This window comes from Desarmillaria tabescens, assembly GCF_030435595.1.
Source record: "Desarmillaria tabescens strain CCBAS 213 chromosome Unknown EV420scaffold_33, whole genome shotgun sequence".
NCBI classification, from domain to species: Eukaryota; Fungi; Basidiomycota; class Agaricomycetes; order Agaricales; family Physalacriaceae; genus Desarmillaria; species Desarmillaria tabescens.
The window spans coordinates 262,077-280,613 of NW_026848332.1; the positions used below are offsets into that span (position 1 = coordinate 262,077).

The following is an 18,537-nucleotide window of genomic DNA, read 5'->3' on the forward strand; positions in this document are numbered from 1 at the left end:
TCCGCAATGGGGTCGCTAATGATGACTTTGGAAATAAAGGATACTGTTATTTTGTGTGAACCAATTACTAAAGCGAGCCTACTTACCACTCACTCCAACCTCTCCAAACGTCCATTGATGCGAATATTCGTGCATACTCTCCTTGTCGCACTCTCCTCTCGGGGGAGAGAATATTGGCGGGTAGAAAAGAGACTTTGAGTAACTCCAGACTTCGATATCAGGGATGATGAAAGCAGCATCGTTAAACATTGACGTTAGAGGGCATTGTCTATGCACGGGTTGCTCCACTCTCGACTTTGCAAGGGCATTGACAAGAAGTAAACGCAACCTAGGATGGGCTGAAGGCTACATTGCAAACTTGAAGCAGCTGAAAAGGAGCGAGCAGCAGCACGTATCCTGTCTCTGTAACATCGGAAGGTCGTATATGTCGTCCATTCAGAGCGCGCGAGGTCAGAGTCTGTGTATCGACGCCGGTAAGAGGACACACACTGTGAAGCCCGATCAGGATGATAATCAGTACGTTTTAGGCTGATAAGCAGCCTTCATTCTAGACATGGCTACTATTTGGTTGATTTCAATTCAACCTACATCTTGGATGATATCTCATAGGGCTCCTAGGATATTTTCTCATCTGCCTTTGGTTGATGACTTAGGCTGAAGCCTGTGGAGATCATAGGATGAATTTACGTCTTTCCAGAGGATGATTATCATCCAATGATTGGCTGAGAAGGATAAACCCTAAAATGGTATGGTATTAACTACAGGCATCAACGAAACTGATATACACATGTATTACGAGTTCCGTGCGCTGCCGCTTAATGGGTGCTGAGCGATAGTGCGTTGAATTGGGCCTTGGCGAGTGGAATTTTGCTCCAAGTTCATTCGAACTCCGAAGAGATCACGTGAATGTTGATATCGCGTGAATTCAGACTCCGACTTCTTCTCATCCTGCTCTTTCCCTCATCGTTGGGGCTGCCTCGTCCAATTAATCCTTAGGGCCTGGGTGGTACCTCAGTCTTTGGCGACCTTCCGAAACCTCCTTCTGATGCTGGACTGTTGGGTGTCTCTATGTGCGATGACTGGTACTCGGTTACTCTCTGCTCGCTCTCTCCCATGTCTGGACGATGCTTTAGCGACGATAAATACTGTGCAAATAAGCAATACCTCTATGTATGGTACGTGCTTTATCATCTGAACACGAAGCTTTGCTAATGATCTCGTACAGCACTGTATTATCTCATCTCTTCCTGGTGCGCCGCATTTTTTAGCGATCCTTGCGAGGTACTGACACACAGTTACAGCGCTTGGTGCTAGGCATGCGCAATCTCAGGTGTTAACATCCATCTCTGGTATTTCGGACCTTACAAGCCTGGTCTACCTGCACTGTTCTCGTGTGCACGGTTACTGAGAACACGGTGAGGTATCTCTTTTGTAACAGGCTCATACGATAGATCTGGGTTATATATGTCTGGTATCATATCATATAGCATAGTATTGTGTTAGTTCACAGCCTAAATGAAAATGGTTTTTCTGTTACCTCTGCCCTGTAGATTGGTTAATATTCATGCAAATATTGGATGGATAATCAGCCTAAAATTGGTCTTGATTTCAGCCTGATATTGCGTGAGAATCATCCAAAAACACGGTTCAGCGGCTCTGGCGGGCGTAGACTGAAAGTGGCCATTTTAGGATGATAAACATCCTACCGAGGCTAGGTTGATACTCAGCCTACGAACATCCTGGAACCGGCTAATTGTCATCCTATATTAGACTGAAAGCCTTGGTTGACTTTCATCCTATCTGACCTTCACAGAGACATAGGCAAAGACAAAAAATCGAATTGGAAAATTGGGAAACAAAGCTACATTCAGCAGTTGCCGGATTGTATCGCATCTAAGTTTCGCAATGTCTGTATTTTTATTGTCGAGAATATTGGGCCCGATACTGGTAGGGGGAAGTAAATTAAATAATTAAAAATAAACTAAGAATATTGCGCGATGGTGGGATGGTGGGATGTTACACATTCTACATAGTGAGATATACCGCAGTGAATTTTTCCTTGTGTATTACTACAGTAACATAGGCAGGTAGATAGAATCGTAATATCATATATGAGGTATGAACGTTGTCCAATTTACGGTACGAAGAGCCAGTGGCGGCAATGAACGGAATTCTAAGAGTGCAAGGACAATCAAAGTAATCCGCGCTACGATGTACACGCCGGCACCCAAAACAGACAAGACAATCGACCCAAAGTCCATGAATGTCTTGAGAACGCCATTCTTTTCCATCACGATATAATCGTCGGACAGTGGGGAAATCTTGCTCGAAACACGACTGCGCCTAACGCCCTTTCGCGCCCGTTGTATTAGGCTGCTTATTACACCAAAAATGGTGAACAATCCTTTCCGCATGAGTATATGACCGACGCCATTGACTAGGCCAATTATAATCGCGAGAGATGACGTCCGCCATAGCACTTTTTCCGCATGCGAAGGAAAGTCAAATGACCAAGCCGCACAGTGGATTGCCCCAAACAGGCCTCCCACATAAAGCACTGCTAACAAACGCATCAGAAAATGGTCTGCCTCTGTTGATGTATCGCCATCGCAACACGACATCCCCACGGCACCGATTGCAGCAGTTGGCACAGGTCTTTCAACCCCCGAACCAATGTCATCGCCAAATATGAAGCCCATCATCGAAAAGTATATCCCCGTAAAAGGTCCAATAGCTCTCTTTCTCCAACGCTCAGCAGTCTTGAAACAGCATCTGATGAGTTCCAGTAGAGAAGGTCCAGGATGGGTGGTGGTGTTTTTCAGAGTTGAAGCGTCGGAAATATTAAGCCAACCACTGCTATAACCCGCGGTTGGCTCAAAAGAGGCCATACTGGGAGGAGGACGGAGTTCTATGGGGTTTGAGCTATCGACTCCAGAAAGCTTGTCGAGGGTGTCAAAACTTCTAGAGGGAGATAGAGCCACCGCCGGTTTTGTGTCGACATCCAAGAGATCAAAGACTTCAGGAGACGCACGATCATCCTGATCTTGATCCAGCGAAGAATGCTCTTCGAGACGGATGTGATACAGGACATCAACCGGCTTTTCCCACCATGCCGCATAAGAAGCGATGCTCAGCATCGCAAATGCAAGGGCCGACATCTCCAGCAGCGTGATAGGCAGCTTCCGAACGCCTCGTGCACAACACTGGACCACGAACCAGGATATTTGGAGGACGGCAACCATTTTAGAAAGTGCGTCTCCTTTACTCTTGTCCTTGATATCGAAGTCGCGGACTTTTGCCAGTGGCTCCAAGAACTTGGGAACGTCTTTTAAAGTGACGAGCTTTTCTTCCTTTCCGTAATAGAACCCTCCCATGCTAACAAAAAAACCGTGGACCAGCTTCAGTTCGTGATCCTTGGAGGAATCTACCACGTAGGAAGTCAGCTCATGGGTTATGAAAACTAAATCGTGAATGCTTTACATGCGCGAACCTTCCTTGCGACTAGGAATTGACGTATAGCCCACCCGACCGTGGCCTCCGGCGCCAGAATCGCAATCAGCATCAGTTTCAGGCGCTCAAGAGAACACATGATTGCTCGACGATCAAAAATTCGCCACAAGGATCCTTCCTTGGTAAGCTTACGCCCCGGGACATTGGGATGTGCAGCAAGCCATGTAGACGCGAATATCGTAGCTAGACAGCTCCAGATGATGCTCAGCTTCGTCCTGAGTTCTTTCGAACAAGGAGGTAAGCTTGAAGAGTCGCTATCGTCTGGAGAGGCGCCGCTGACATTTACAGCGAGTAAGAAGACGAGGATCAAGGTTTGCATGTCGATGAATTGCTAGCACAAAAACATCAGGATCCGTAAGGTAGAATATGATAGCAGGTGTATGCTTACGTTTTATTAACGGCCTTTACGGTGGGCAATCAAAGTATGGGATATTGAGCGATATAAGAGCACGAGCGGGCAGAAGCACGAGGTCCCTACAAGGAGAACAAGTTTAGCTCCCATTCTAGCCCAAACAAAGGAACGTACCGGCCACCTAAACTGCAACTAGAAGTTCAAGTGTGAACCTGAGGGACAGGCTTTGTTGAGACTGCCCAGCGCAAAACGAAGAGAACAAGGGAGAGAACGACTTTATGTATATGATATCCTTTGTGTAATGATTAAAGTGAATGCAGCACCTTGGGAGCTATACGAGCGGGTCAGATATGCTGATAATTGGTGGATATGAAACGAAGGAATACGGCACCAGTATCTGTCTTGTCCCTTCTTCCCTGTTGGGCACAGCCTTTCTTCATCTTGCACAAATAAATGTGCTGGAGCTTCACTTCTGGGTGAAGGTACCGATGCGAAGGATCATGTTGAACAAGAAGACGGTAATACACGTGTGACGTTCGAGGAGTCTGGTGGCTATTTGTCTGATGGGAGATGAGTTTACGTGACACCGGAAGACGGCTTGACTGACGGCTTTGTTGAAACTCTATAGGGATACGGCAGAAGGCAGACATTTCCTTGTTCATCAGCCGCGTTTGTGATGTTTATCGATACGTCCTATTCTCTCTCTAACCACCAAACAACGGGTAGTAGGGATCTATTTATGCAAGCCAATCAGCTCTACAGCGTTGGATTCTAATATTAGCAAGCGGCTACGTACCTGTGTGCATGCCAACTACGCATATAGACCAGATCCGAGCCAATACCGTTGAGACTGCCGTACTCGTGCGTCCTTCTCCAAGGGCATACATCTGACTGTCCGAATCTGAAATCCGGTAGGTGGTATTCCAAGAGCGAGCCTCGAAGAGATAAGCGTACCGTTGTGGACTCCTGTGCCTTGGTTTTCTCCACTAGTGTTGGTACCAACTGTGGGTATTCACAGAAGCATATTCCACGAGCAGACCGGAGAGTTCACAATCGTAGCGTTTGGCGCCATCGGGAAGGGTGAGGATGGCGCCTCGCGTGATAGTGCTTGTAGAGTTGAAACTATACACCCAGTCAAACAGGCCGCCGGAAGGAGGAAGAAAAGAAGAAAATGCACAGAACTCCGGTCGACCTCTGCTTCGCGACAGACATGGTAACCGTCGAGTTCCTATCGTAGAACTCCGATGTTTCCCGTATACGAGGATCCACCTTGAGCGGTACAAAACCAGGAGGAACACTATGCCAGTTCAGATTGACAGGATCCTCAGCGTCTTTGAACACCTTGAAAAGGTACTTGAATCTCCCGTCATCAGCAACGTCGCCGACTTGTGTTCCATAGCGCACACAATCAGGAGGAAGATTCGAATCAGTTCCGGAAGCGACAATGGATATCCCTGACCCTAGCGTAGCATCAATGAGGGGTAGGTGCTTGGAACTCGGAGTGATACTGGTGTTTCCATGATGGATGGGATGAGAGAAGGTCCCGTCTTGTAAATCGGCCGACGGCGACTTCAGTAGAGGAAATCCTTGACTCGGCATTGAGAAGGTAGTAGACCCTGAAGATCATTTCCCTTCAAACAGCCTTTCTGCCTCAACTTCGGCGTTGTTATCATCAGCGACGAGGCGGCAGGTGGAAGAGCAATGGGAGGATGACGGCAATGGCATAGTCGTCGCAGTGAAAGATCGAATTCGGCTTTTGCCGCAAACCCTCTCCCATTCACGACTCGGACCGGGTAGGTTATAGCTGTGGCAATTGCGATAGGGTAGTTTTATTGGGTGGTTGGATGAGATAACAGTATGGGACTATAAAACCGCCGTAAGACTTGCCATTGCTAACTCAACTTCATAAAGTCTTGTTAATAGCATTCACTCTTCTGCTCTGTAATCAGAACTTGGTACGAGAGGGGCGCGCATATTGTCGTGCGCGCTCCCTCAAATTTATTCCGTTCAATGTGAGAAGAAAAAGTAGACCGAGATTTTACGCAACCGGATGCTGGAGCGGGGAGTCGAGCCCCAGGTACCAGACGTATTAACCACAGCGTCCTTTAAGTCCTGGCATTATTCAATCGAAGGAGGACGTGTCCTGCACACATTTTGAAATGAGGCTAATCATGGTTTAGTTTGCAGGGTCGTATTCTGCAGAAATTGATGGTCTCCTCGATTGGTAGCATACAATAACGAGCGAGATACTAGATGAGATCGAGATGAGGTATATGGCAGTTGTAGCAGTAGTACAGCAGTACGGGAGAAAATGGACAAGGGTATCAACGTGAATTATTTGATCCACGGATTCGTGGGGCAGTCTCTCTTCCTGTGTGGGGCTCGCGAAGCTACGCAGGACATAGAAACGACAGTACCCGAAAATTTAGTTGGGGGATTCCCATCAGACTCGTCTAACACCCTCAGCAAAACACTGTATAGATGCCTGAGTTGTAAAACCGGGTTTACTCACGTTCCCAATGGACAAATAATGAGATGTCGTCCATTCCGAGTGCACAAAAGACGACCGAGGACTGCGCGAGTAGACCAAACCTAGGTCGGAGAGAAGGCATCGCTTCGGACGGGAAGAATGCGAGATTGGGGTTGCTTCCGAGCTCAGCAGAGACTTTGTTCTAAGCCACTTGCACCGATACAAAATACCACATGTCTCCGAAGCTGAAGAGAGGCGGTACTAGTCTCTCTACTGAGGACACTCCGTAGTGGGTAGCAGAGGAATCGGAACGAAATATGGACGGGTCTTTTTGGGGGGGGAGGATAGAGAGGAGCTTGTCCCGGAGCTTGCTGCCTGCCTGCCTCGTACGAACGGCGACGTCGAGTAGAAGGAATACATGGTACAGCGTTCATGATTGCCATGCCAGTCAGTCGCAGAGCGTAAATTTCTGCTGCACGACGTGTCTTGCCGCATTCTCCAAGGACGCGTCTACCTTCCCGTCCAGTCCAGATGTGTACACTAAGCTCTTATGATGATCCTGGAAGACAAGTTCAACGATGTCAACATCTTCCTCAGGCAAATCCCACCCGAGCATAGCATCTCGGACGAGCGTGTTTCCCATTGAGAGGACGACGACGGAGCTGAGAAGATACTGCACAATTCGAGTTTAGTGACACATTATGGATGCAGAAAATGCTCGTTACCTGCTGTAGTTGCTGCCTGGTTAATTCCCCGCATTTGCAATCAGAGGATGTTGTTATCCTCCTGGTGAATAATCAAAACAGTAAGTATAGGCAATGATAATGGCGGAGAAAACATACCATTGCCTATACTCGTTACCACTACCCCATACAATGAAGCCTACTACGACAACCTCACCGCCGTAAATTGCTTGCCCTGCAGCCACCCATGATATGACGCAGCTTCAAGACCCGAGCCGGGTCTCGCTTCGTCTTCATAAATTACGCCTGCATTCTCAAATTCTTCTATTGGCGTATCACTTCTACGTGTATGACCTTGACGAGATGGTGGTGGTGGCGGTGGTGGAAGGGCGGAGTAGTCGTGATTAGTCATTCGGCATTTGCCGCATGCGTGTTGGGTGGCGGCACGAGGGCGGTAAAATACCGCAAGTACTTAGGACACCCTACTACTCATTGGTTATCTTCGTCACACCAACTGAACCTCTACAAGTAGTTCCTCTCCTCCTACCGATGTGGACCACGTCCGACTCTGAGATCTGTTGGATTGTCCAGCATAATATACAGGTTCCACAAGTATGTGCTCGCGAAGCTGTGAGGGATGCCCTTCTCACCGTACTCTTTTGTCATCTTTTTTCCACCACCTCCGGGTATCACCGCCTCTCAGCGCTAGCATTAATCGAGTTCGAACCGGTAAACGCGGCCGTAGCCCTATTATACCCTTAGTCTGTTCAGGTGTACAACCTAAAGACCGGTCAGTATGGAGTGCTCTGAGACGAGACTACAAAACGTACGCGTCAGTTTTTCTAGTATTTCCGCATCCTTCGAGTCGAGCCTCCGGCGTTGGTTTCCGAGTATATCTGTGAAACCTCGGTTAGCTATCCATGCACCGTTCGTTCCTGAGCCTAAAAGCAAGCAGTTAGGATTCAGGCACAAGTACGAGTCAACGATAGACATATGTCTTACTTTTGGTGATGAAAACTAGGTCGGTATTGGGGATGAAATCGTTCGCAAGCTCTACAGCCTTGAGCAGTTTTTGAACCTAGCAAACCTTGTTAGTACAAGTGGAAGACTCGCCACAGGTACAGCAACATACATTATTTACCATGCCCATGTAGTGATCATGAGTCAGTGCGACATTGGTGCTACAGTACTAGGAGTCGGGGTGAGCTGAGTACATCTTTACAGAGACACCGAGAGCTTACGGTGTCCAATATATGATTGTTTATCGACGCTGAGGGATTAACAATCTAAATCCAATCAATACATCCCCACGTTGGAGGACTGATACCACCTACCTCGCCTTCGGCCGGGAATCGCTGAACCCACACACCAGGCAGCCTATGTGGAGGGCAGTATGGAATCGCGTCCTGCGATCACATTTCAACGTCACGGCTTGAAAAACAAAATGAATCATGCCCACCCGTGTTCTCGACATTCCCAGAATCCACCGTAGTATGCTGTCTTCCCTCTTGGTACGAACAGAGATGGAGTATCCGCGCAGGAAGATAGTCTGATTCGCAACCGTTCCTTCGCTATGGTGATACCGAAGGTGAAGTCCGCTCGCAGAGTGTTTCACCCACTGGTAGTGTGGCTTTTCCGGTTCAGGAGCGTAGAATTCCAGTGTAGGATGCCAGTCGGCGAAGCATCCGTTACCCCAAGAGCGGCATTTGTCGCATCCAGTGACTAGGTATAGCGAGCCGTTCGGGATCATCCTCCCCTGATCGTCATTAACATATTTGTACCAGCTATGAGCGTTGGCAGCTGCATATTCCGCAAGCAAACTAGGATTCTTGGAATTGTAAGATTCGCTGCCATCGAGAAGGATGAGTACTGCACCCCGAGTGTTTGAACTCGGGAATTGAAAACTACTGTTACAAGTCAAAATGGGAACAGTTGAGTAGTAGCAGGAAACATACTTGGTTTCAGTCGACCTTTGTACCACAACAGATGTACTGGTGATCACCGAATCCTTATCGAAACCACGCTGTTCTAGTACCCCAGGACTCTGAATGGGTTCAAAGTCGGGAGGAACCCTGTTCAGATTTACGGGATCCTCAGCACTCTTGCACACATTGAAGAGATATTCGAATCCTCCGTATTCGTCAAGATATCCGGGCGAGGAGAATTCTGCGTTTGCGTGCTGCGTGCTTGCGTTTGCTTGCGTTTTGTTTGCGTTCATTTGCGTTTCGGGTGCGTTCATTTGCGTTTCCATCATTGCGTGTATATGGTGTCGTGTGCGTGCCATTGTCTACGAATGCGAGTGCTATTTAATGTTCTTGAGTCCTTCGAATATATCTTAATTTTCGGATGAACATAGCATGTCATAACAATGTTATATATACTTAATAGAGGTAACTCAGTTGTTTCAGACACAACATACATCAAATAAGTTACATACAAGGTGCCCCAGATACACAATTAATCGACTGCAGGCCTAACGCAAGTCCCATCCTATGAACGCAATGCATCAACTTCGTGATGGTTGCGTCTGAATCATTAACGCACGCGTTCACTTGATTTACGCATGCGTTCACATGGTAACGAAAGCGTTTTGAACATTCTCGCAAGCGTTTAAATATTCACGCAAACGCACAGGCAGCCCACGCACGTCAAGAGACAAAAACGCATGCGTTACAAGGTTTGAACGCAAGTGTGACATACTCGTCACATTTGCGTTTCATTGGAGTTGAACTTGCCCAACATGCTTTTCGTCCTTCCGTGGCCTCGTATTGATTTATTTCGCATATCTTTTACTATAAAATACCTTAAAACCGTATAAACTTCCCAATCAATATCCATAATAATGGTTTAACGGTGCCTTCAAGGCATTCCCTTACCTACAAGGCTACCACTTCTGTGATAAGAAATAGTACAGTATTCTAGTGTCTACAAGCGAGAATCATTGCTCTCCGATTGTCTGCAGCTTCGCTTAGCAGGTCAGCAATGATTTTTGTTAGTATCAGCTGTCCCCGAGTCATCTGATCTGGTAGGTATATCAGCCTCAGCCCGACGCTTTCCGGTACCATTTGACAGCATTCTGGGTCGTGGACGTATGGCTTTTTGCACTCGTTCTCTTTCCTCCTCCTTCTCTTGTTCCATCTTATGCCACTGCTCCAGCTCCTCTTTGTCAAAAATCCTTGGAATCTTGTTGGAATCGGAATCCGCTTCCAGCAGCTAGGTGCCTATTGCACGCCTAATTTTTTTCTGTTAATTAGAAGCATTAGGGAGACATCTTTCAAGTACATCACTGACTTACGAGGATACCCATGAAATTTTTGAGGCAAGATCTGTGCAAGAACTCGTGGTTCACAAGTGGGCGGAAACTTGAACTAATGTTCACAGCAATTGCGCTAGCAATGCTGTACTAACTACAAGGATTTTATACTACCAGAATAAATAGAATGCACTAGAATGTATGACAGTATCACTGATAAAATGAGTGCGTCCGGGGAATATGGGGAGAATGAGCGAGAATATTCAAGCAAGCTCCGACATCTAAAAATAGCGATCCGTATTCTAACAAGATCTCGAATTGACGGGCTCCCGTCGCGGCATGAGGGATTGGGTTGTGTCACGCCGCGACGCGTCTGCAGGTGAAACGCAAGGATGTCACGCACGCAAACGCAAACGCATTTCAACTAACGCAACTGCCTTTTTAGGAAACGCATGCGTTCGAACGCAAACGCAAACGCAGGAGCGATAACGCAAGGCAACGCATCCACGCATTTGGATAACGCAGAATTCACCGTGCCCAAGATATCCGACGTCGTCGATTTGGGTTCCATGGCAAAGATAAGCGTCAGGCAAATTTGAAGGCATGTCTGGAAGCCACAACGGATAACCGTGAACCTTGGACAGCATCGATGAAGGGTAGATGTCTTGAGCCCGTTGGGACATTGTTGTTGAGTTGAAAGAGGCGTCTGAAATCCAAATCCTAGACCTCTGAATCGCTGTCAGTTGAGTTGACATTCCGAGGAAAGGATAGGATGAAGTTCTTGACTCACGGTTTTGGTGGTTTTGAAAAGGTTCGATTGGATGTTTACTGCTTGAGTGTTTGCTGATGACAAAGCTTAAGGCTAGATAACGCTCGTTCTTATAGACTTTCTGAAGCCATACAATCTTTGATTATGCCTAGTCATGAGTCAAGGCTTGGCACATTAGGATTGCCGTCAGCTCTCAGCCTTGAGCGACTCACCAGTGAGCGCTGAGCCACGGAGATCTTCCTCGATTTGGAGGTTTCCAAGAATAGACGTCGTTATTCCAAGGTGACGGAGCAGATTTTCAGCCTGGACGAGAACGGCTGAGCAAGTTCTGGCCCCATGATAAGCACAAATGAATACGAGTGAAGTAAAGATCTCCATTAAGTTCATGCCACCAGCAGACCGAAAACAGCCACATAGAATTCTACCCGAGAGTTACACGTCCCATAGAGTCGAACAGTAGATTAGTAGTACAACGAGTAACGGTATAGACGTACGTAGCAGTAGGACACTATACCCCCGCGCCTTCGCCCATTACGTGGCGTGTTGCGGATTACTAATTCAGCGCTAGCGTCCGATATTTCAATAGGTGCAATCTTGCCAAGAAACAAAGACGGCATAAACGACGAAACATGGGACGTGGCTCGTAAACTTCTAGGGTGCGTAGTCTGCGGAAGCGGCCTGAAATAAGTAAAACGTTCGTATGCACTGATGTCCATGAGAGCTTGGGCGCCACCAACGGTATCCTCCAGTTCACAGCATTCACGGGTGGTGGAGGAGTCCTGCCAGATGGACACTTTCTGCAATGAGAAAGCCTTCGAAGATAACTGGCTAGGCAAATTCTTTGATACATCCAAGTTGGCTAAAGAGCTTCGGCGTCGTGGGACCAATAGACAGAACCGTGTTGCTATTAAAAAGGTATTAAAGAGTCACAATGAGAAACATGCATCAATAGAATATCCACTTATTTGTCCGTCCCCAGATATGGCTGAAACAGCAGAGAAGTCGACTCCTGCTGCCTTCATACGGGTCATAAGAAGATCGTACACTTCCAACCACATCTCAACTGGGGATGTGACCTCGCCTTCCAAGTCTCGAATAGCACCGTTTGTGGTTCCATAGTGAGGTAAGTCGCGGTCAAAGTGTACTGCAGACTCGTGGACGATGATGCAGTCTTCCTGGACGACGACAGCCTTCAGCCCTAGAGTCGATAGATCAAGGCCTAAAAAAAATGGGTCCATGTTAGAATGGGATTGTAGGAAAGTACGGGGAAGCTTGGGGGGAAACCGACGAGACTTTTTAACCCCACCGGCCCGGGAGGACCAAGGACACCAGAACACGTCGATGTGCAGGACCCGGTAGGGCTATGCTAGGACTCGCCCGCAGATGAGCTGCATTTGTCTCCTTCGCGTGTAGTGGCGTACCACGCCTTTTCCAGAGAAGTACAACGTGTGGTATGTGTCAGGGCATGGTTTGAACTTTGGTCTTGAGGTGAATCTGAATGCGAGCAGTAGGATATCAGATTGGGAAGGAAACGATTCTACAGGTGAGGGTGAACGTTTGAACGTTGGCAGCAAAAGGTCGCTAATGATGACTTTGGAAATAAAGGATACTGTTATTTTGTGTGAACCAGTTACCAAAGCGAGCCTACTTACCACTCACTCTAACTTCTCCAAACGTCCATCGATGTGAGTATTCGTGCATACTCTCCTTGTCGCACTCTCCTCTCGGGGGAGAGAATATTGGCGGGTAGAAAAGAGACTTTGAGTAACTCCAGACTTCGATATCAGGGATGATGAAAGCAGCATCGTTAAACATTGACGTTAGAGGGCATTGTCTATGCACGGGTTGCTCCACTCTCGACTTTGCAAGGGCATTGACAAGAAGTAAACGCAACCTAGGATGGGCTGAAGGCTACATTGCAAACTTGAAGCAGCAGAAAATGAGCGAGCAGCAGCACGTATCCTGTTTCTGTAATATCGGAAGGCCGTATACGTCGTCCATTCAGAGCGCGCGAGGCCAGAGTCTGTGTATCGGCGCCGGTAAGAGGACGCATACGCAAAGACAAAAAATCGAATTGGAAAATTGGGAAACAAAACTACATTCGGCAGTTGCCGGATCGTATCGCATCGAAATTCCGCAACGTCTGGAATTTTATTGTCAAGAATCTTGTGCAATGGTGGGATGTTACACATTCTACATAGCGAGATATACCGCAGTGAATTTTTCCTTGTGTATTACTACAGCAACGTGGGCAGGTAGAGAAAATCGTAATATCATATATGAGGTATGAACGTTGTCCAATTTACGGTACGAAGAGCCAGTGGCGGCAATGAACGGAATTCTAAGAGTGCAAGGATAATCAAAGTAATCCGCGCTACGATGTACACGCCAACAGCCAAAACAGACAAGACAATCGACCCAAAGTTCATGGATGTCTTGAGAACACTATTCTTTTCCATCACGATATAATTGTTAGACAGTGGGGAAATCCTGTCCGAAACATGACTGCGCCTAACGCCCTTCTGCGCTTGTTGTATTAGGCGGCTTATTACAGTAAAAAGGGTGAACACTCCTTTGCGCATGAGTATATGACCGACGCCATAGAATAGGCCAATTACAATCGCAAGAGATGACGCTCGCCAAAGTACCTTTTCCGTGTGCGAAGGAAAGTCAAATGACCAAGCCGCACAGTGGATTGCCCCAAACAGGCCTCCCACATAAAGCACTGCTAACAAACGCACCAGAAAATGGTCTGCCTCCGTTGATGTACCGCCATCGCAGCATGACATCCCCACGGCACCGATTGCAGCAGTTGGCACAGGTCTTTCAATCCCCGAGCCAATGTCATCGCCAAATATAAAGCCCATCATCGAGAAGTATATCCCCGTGAAAGGTCGGATGGCTCTCTTTCCCCAACGCTCAACAGTCTTGAAACAGTCTTGTATGAATTTTAGTAGAGAAGGTCCAGGAGAGGGAGTGGTATCCTTCGGAGCTGAAGTGCCGACTGCAAGAGAACTGTCAAGCCATCCACTGCTATAACCCACGGTTGGTTCAAAAGAAGTCATATTGAGAGGAGAAGGGAGTTCTGTGGGGTTTGAGCTATTGACTCCCGAAGGCTTGTCGAAGGTGTCAAAGCTTCTAGTAGGAGATAGAGCCGTCGTTTTTGTGTCGACATCAAAGGGATCAAAAACTTCAGGGGACGCACGATCATCCTGATCTTGATCCAGCGAAGAATGCTCTTCGAGACGAATATGATACAGGACATCAACCGGCTTTTCCCACCATGCCGCATAAGAAGCGATGCTCAGCATCGCAAATGCAAGGGCCGACATCTCCAGCAGCGTGATAGGCAACTTCCAAATAGCTCGTGCACAACATTGGACCACGAACCAAGATATTTGGAGGACGGCAACCATTTTAGAAAGCGCGTCTCCTTTACTCTTGTCCTTGATCTCGAAGTCGCGGACTTTTGCCAGTGGCTCCAAGAACTTGGGAACGTCTTTTAAAGTGACGAGCTTTTCTTCCTTTCCGTAATAGAACCCTCCCATGCTAACGAAAAAACCGTGGACCAGCTTCAGTTCGTGGTCCTTGGAGGAATCTACCACGTAGGAAGTCAGCTCATGGGTTATGAAAACTAAATCGTAAATGCTTTACATGCGCGAACCTTCCTTGCGACTAGGAATTGACGTATAGCCCACCCGACCGAGGCCTCCGGCGCCAGAATCGCGATCAGCATCAATTTCAGGCGCTCAAGAGAACACATCATTGCTCGACGATCAAAAATCCGCCACAAGGATCCTTCCTTAGTAAGGTTACGCCCCGGGACGTTGGGATGTACAGCGAGCCAGGTGGATGCGAATATCGTAGCTAGACAGCTCCAGATGATGCTCAGTTTCGTCCTGACTTCTTTCGAACAGGGAGGTAAACCTGAGGAGCCTTCGCTGTCATCTAGGGCACTACTGACATTCATGACGAGCAAGAAGACGACAATTAGGATTTTCATGTCGATGAACTCCCAGTCCTAGCGTTGAAACATGACGCTCCGTAAGCTGGAGCATGATAGTAGGCATATCCTTACGTTTAATTGAGATGGCTCCACGTTCTCCGATTTGGCAATCAAAGATGATGTGAAAACACGAGATTTCTACAAGGGGTACAAGTTTAGCATTCATTCAGGCCCAAACGAGGGAATGTACCAGCCGTGCAGACTGCAACTAGAAGTTCGAGACGAACGTCTCGATGAACCGGAAGGACGGGCTTAGGGAGATTTCCAAGCGCAACATATATGAAGAGAATAGGCGAGAGAGAGAGCGAGGTTTTTATATACTATCTCTGTTTTAGGATTGAGACGAATGTAGCATCTAGAATGCTATACGAGCGGGTCAGATATGCTAATAATTGGTGGATATGAAACGAAGAAATACGGCACCAGTATCTGTCTTGTCCCTTCTTCATATCCTCAACATGTTTCAGCCATTACGCTACGGGTTGTACATCTGGATATCCGCCAGAAATACATACACCATGAATGTATATCGGCGCGTCACAGTTCCTGTCAGGCACAGTCTTTCTTCATGTTGCACAAATAGACGTGTGCGCACTGCGAGCTTCATTTCTGGGTGAAGGTACCGATGCGAAGGATCATCCTCAACAAAAAGACGATAATACACGCGCGATGTTCGATGACGTCTATGGTGGATATTTGTCTGAGGGGAGATGAGTTTACGTGACACTGGAAGACGGCTTGACTGACGGCTCTACAGGGATACCGCGGAAGGCAGACATTTTCTCCTTCATCAGCCGCGCTTGTGATGTATACCGTCCTATTCTCTCTCAAACCACTACACAACGGATAGTCAACCCCAGTGAATAGCGCCTGTATTTGCTTCTGTTACTCTCGATTTATATTGATTTTTTCTGTTCATTTCGGTTATTTTCAATTTATTTCGGACTTTTCGTTAGCTCGCCACTGCAAAACTCCTTAGAAGCTCGTCGAAACTTGTCAGATTTATTTCAAAACCTAATCCTCCCAAACCTTGCAAAAAAATTTCTATCGTTCTTTCTTTCGGCATAACAAATAAACCGAATGCACGTACACTTCAACCCATCGACTTCGAATAAGTTCAAACCAGACCTCTCCGAGTCGGAGTAGACTGCTAAATATGCAAGGTGTCACGCGGTTGTGACGATGCCTTCTTTCCTCCCTACCACCACCACCACCATTGCCGGTGTTCGCCAATGTTGTAACGACGTTGACTACTGCCTCGCCTCTGCCAATTGTCGTTTATACCCTCTCATATACAATCATATGATGGAATTCGGCGCATATATGCACTTCATTAGGGTCTGGGCAGGCGGCATGTCGTTGATGCTAGTGCATGTGAGGGCAATGATATGGTACGCGATTGCAGCTCTCCCTAGACCAGATACTTACGATTCACAAAATGCGGTAATACTAGACCACAAACGCTACAATAGGATGCCACTATGACTACCGCCATAATAACAACTTTTCCCTGCCACGGCGAGTACATTTTGGCCGTTCCTTTCATATTGCGATTTGCTTATGCAGGTCATGCAGGCCTAACCATGGAAAGGCAATGACTGGTACTGATGTTGCTTTGTTGATAAGGTGAGGATTCACTTTACCTGGCTGACCGTTGCACTAATAGAGTACTCCCAGTGCCTTGACGATGTCGTTGCGGGAATGTGTAGCTTCGGCGATGGGCCAGGCATCTTTGGATAGCAACTAACGACTTTGTATCATATGTATAATATTCAATACAAGCTGAATTGCAGCGTTATAAATCTGAGAAATGTATCAGAAAATCAAAAAGAATCTGAAGGGCACGATTTAAAGGATTATTCGCCGATTTACAGCTGCTGAACAGAAAAGAAACCTCAGAAAACGAGATAAATCTTCTTAGATCTGTTTCTGGACCAGGCACACCATTATCTTAGGTTCTCCAAGGGGCGACAGATTAAAACGCATGATAATCGTGATAAACACACGGACTATTCACTGGGAGTCAACGTTGGATTCTAATATTAGCAAGCGGCTACATACCTGTGTGCATGCCAAAATTAGACCCGATCCGAGTCAACCGTTGAGACTGTTGTACTCAATGCTGATGCATCCTTCTCCAAGGACATACATCTGACTGTCCGAATCTGAAATCCGGTAAGTGGCATTCCAAGAGCGAGCCTTGTTGCATCCAGCGACGAGATAAGCGTACCGTTGTGGATCACCGTGCCTTGGTCTTTTCATTGTAATATTGGTACCGACTGTGAGCATTCACGGCAGTATATTCCCCGAGTAGACCGGGGACTTCACAATCGTAACGTTCGGCGCCATCGGGAAGGGCGAGGATAGCGCCTCGCGTGATTGTGCTCGCAGACTTGAAACTACACATCTAGTCAAAAAAGCCGCTTGAAGGGAAAAAAGAAGAAAACGCACAGTACTCCTGCCAGAATACTGCACGATTCGAGTTCAGTGACACGTTACGGATGCAGAAAATGCTCGTACTGTACTTCGTTACCTGCTGTAACTGCCACCTATTTATTTTCCCGCATTTACAATCAGAGATGTTGTTATCCCATTCTCTGGTGAATGGTCAGAACAGTAAGTATAGGCAACTATAATGGTGGAGAAAACATACCATTGCATCTGCTCATTACCGCTAGGCTGGGCTCACAACGAAGCCTACCACTACGACTTCGCCGCGGTAACGTCGCTTGCCCTGTCAAAACCCAAGCCGCGTTCCACTTTGTCTTCATCAATATGCCTGCACACTCCAAATTCTTCTGTCGGCGTATCACTTCTTGTATGACCTTGACGAGATGGAAGGGTGAGCAAAAGACATGTTGGAAGACGTTCGGCATTTGCCGTGTGCGTTCGCCATCTCCCACTCCTACAAAAAGATCTGTGCTGGTATATCTCCCTTGCACCGACGGTCTGCTGTACTAGATTGGGCCTTATTGTTGCTCTTTCTGGAGTTTTTGCAGCGCGGCTTGATACATGTATGAAGTCTTTCTTGGTCCTAGACGCTAGACCTCGCTAGATGGAGATCATGATCGTGTGATGCTTTGCTTTCTGTCAACTGCATTTCACACTGGTTTTCGCTATTTGTGTTATGTTCTCGTCTTCTCCTTTGTGCCAAAGTATCTTCTTGTTGCGGCATTGAAGGCTGTTCAATATTTGCAACTTTGCCTTCAACTCATGCACGTCGCCGGTCCATAGTAGGCACGCGTACCTTCTCTTTAATCCATATGCACGGCGACTCGTCCATGTGCAAGTATGGAGGAAGGGGATAGCTTGGGCCACGCGCCTATCTTTACGTCACCGGTACCAGCACCCACGGGAGATGTGAACGGGGACACACCAAACATGCCGAGTTCTGGCAAACGCGTCTTTCCAGCCCAATCTCCAAGAATTCGCGAGGGATTCATATTTGCCATTTCTCTCATTTTACGCGTCTTCAAGATGTCCATGGTCACTTA

General features: G+C 47.3%; 7 protein-coding genes across 7 annotated transcripts; 1 reads left to right on the forward strand and 6 right to left on the reverse strand.

Moving 5' to 3' along the window:
- The first annotated feature begins 872 nt into the window (after positions 1-872).
- On the forward strand, positions 873-1,545 carry EV420DRAFT_1560623 (uncharacterized protein). Its single transcript, XM_060473824.1, has 2 exons — positions 873-1,175; positions 1,226-1,545. The coding sequence occupies exons 1-2, from the start codon at positions 1,046-1,048 to the stop codon at positions 1,312-1,314; spliced, it is 219 nt and encodes a 72-aa protein (XP_060327705.1). The 5' UTR covers positions 873-1,045; the 3' UTR covers positions 1,315-1,545.
- Positions 1,546-2,033: 488 nt separating this feature from the next.
- On the reverse strand, positions 2,034-4,057 carry EV420DRAFT_714089 (uncharacterized protein). Its single transcript, XM_060483191.1, has 4 exons — positions 4,037-4,057; positions 3,899-3,984; positions 3,481-3,841; positions 2,034-3,424 (listed from the first exon to the last, which is right to left on the reverse strand). The coding sequence occupies exons 3-4, from the start codon at positions 3,827-3,829 to the stop codon at positions 2,106-2,108; spliced, it is 1,668 nt and encodes a 555-aa protein (XP_060327706.1). The 5' UTR covers positions 3,830-3,841; positions 3,899-3,984; positions 4,037-4,057; the 3' UTR covers positions 2,034-2,105.
- Positions 4,058-4,566: 509 nt separating this feature from the next.
- EV420DRAFT_1482482 (uncharacterized protein) lies at positions 4,567-5,461 on the reverse strand (the record flags this gene model as incomplete). Its single annotated transcript, XM_060469903.1, has 5 exons — positions 4,567-4,595; positions 4,659-4,763; positions 4,817-4,864; positions 4,902-4,984; positions 5,040-5,461. 5 exons carry the CDS (start codon positions 5,459-5,461, stop codon positions 4,567-4,569), a joined length of 687 nt encoding a protein of 228 aa, XP_060327707.1.
- A 2,200-nt stretch (positions 5,462-7,661) lies between these two features.
- Positions 7,662-11,178, reverse strand: EV420DRAFT_1560634 (uncharacterized protein; the record flags this gene model as incomplete). The annotated part of the gene is made up of 9 exons (XM_060473825.1): positions 11,059-11,178; positions 10,801-10,996; positions 8,475-9,181; positions 8,350-8,421; positions 8,257-8,301; positions 8,148-8,204; positions 8,018-8,093; positions 7,846-7,956; positions 7,662-7,795 (listed from the first exon to the last, which is right to left on the reverse strand). Exons 2-9 carry the CDS (start codon positions 10,949-10,951, stop codon positions 7,662-7,664), a joined length of 1,353 nt encoding a protein of 450 aa, XP_060327708.1. The 5' UTR covers positions 10,952-10,996; positions 11,059-11,178.
- Positions 11,179-11,323: 145 nt separating this feature from the next.
- Positions 11,324-12,489, reverse strand: EV420DRAFT_714188 (uncharacterized protein). Its single transcript, XM_060483192.1, has 2 exons — positions 11,999-12,489; positions 11,324-11,941 (listed from the first exon to the last, which is right to left on the reverse strand). Exons 1-2 carry the CDS (start codon positions 12,273-12,275, stop codon positions 11,499-11,501), a joined length of 720 nt encoding a protein of 239 aa, XP_060327709.1. The 5' UTR covers positions 12,276-12,489; the 3' UTR covers positions 11,324-11,498.
- An 821-nt stretch (positions 12,490-13,310) lies between these two features.
- EV420DRAFT_1311942 (uncharacterized protein) lies at positions 13,311-15,249 on the reverse strand (the record flags this gene model as incomplete). The annotated part of the gene is made up of 3 exons (XM_060468585.1): positions 14,692-15,249; positions 13,608-14,635; positions 13,311-13,472 (listed from the first exon to the last, which is right to left on the reverse strand). Exons 1-3 carry the CDS (start codon positions 15,038-15,040, stop codon positions 13,311-13,313), a joined length of 1,539 nt encoding a protein of 512 aa, XP_060327710.1. The 5' UTR covers positions 15,041-15,249.
- Positions 15,250-16,828: 1,579 nt separating this feature from the next.
- On the reverse strand, positions 16,829-18,528 carry EV420DRAFT_1750132 (uncharacterized protein; the record flags this gene model as incomplete). The annotated part of the gene is made up of 7 exons (XM_060480315.1): positions 16,829-17,052; positions 17,105-17,442; positions 17,495-17,512; positions 17,577-17,592; positions 17,697-17,868; positions 18,291-18,365; positions 18,397-18,528. The coding sequence occupies 6 exons, from the start codon at positions 18,526-18,528 to the stop codon at positions 17,283-17,285; spliced, it is 573 nt and encodes a 190-aa protein (XP_060327711.1). The 3' UTR covers positions 16,829-17,052; positions 17,105-17,282.
- Positions 18,529-18,537: the final 9 nt, after the last annotated feature.

What these genes read in the sequence shown, in the direction of transcription:
- EV420DRAFT_1560623 (XM_060473824.1), top strand. Translation starts at nt 1,046, where the DNA reads ATGCTGGACTGTTGGGTGTCTCTATGTGCGATGACTGGTACTCGGTTA. An exon ending in AAGCAATACCTCTATGTATG is followed by an intron (nt 1,176 to 1,225) that starts GTACGTGCTTTA and finishes GATCTCGTACAG; the next exon opens with CACTGTATTATCTCATCTCT.
- EV420DRAFT_714089 (XM_060483191.1), bottom strand. Translation starts at nt 3,829, where the DNA reads ATGCAAACCTTGATCCTCGTCTTCTTACTCGCTGTAAATGTCAGCGGC. An exon ending in CGCAAGGAAGGTTCGCGCAT is followed by an intron (nt 3,425 to 3,480) that starts GTAAAGCATTCA and finishes CCTACGTGGTAG; the next exon opens with ATTCCTCCAAGGATCACGAA.
- EV420DRAFT_714188 (XM_060483192.1), bottom strand. Translation starts at nt 12,275, where the DNA reads ATGGACCCATTTTTTTTAGGCCTTGATCTATCGACTCTAGGGCTGAAG. An exon ending in ATCTGGGGACGGACAAATAA is followed by an intron (nt 11,942 to 11,998) that starts GTGGATATTCTA and finishes CCTTTTTAATAG; the next exon opens with CAACACGGTTCTGTCTATTG.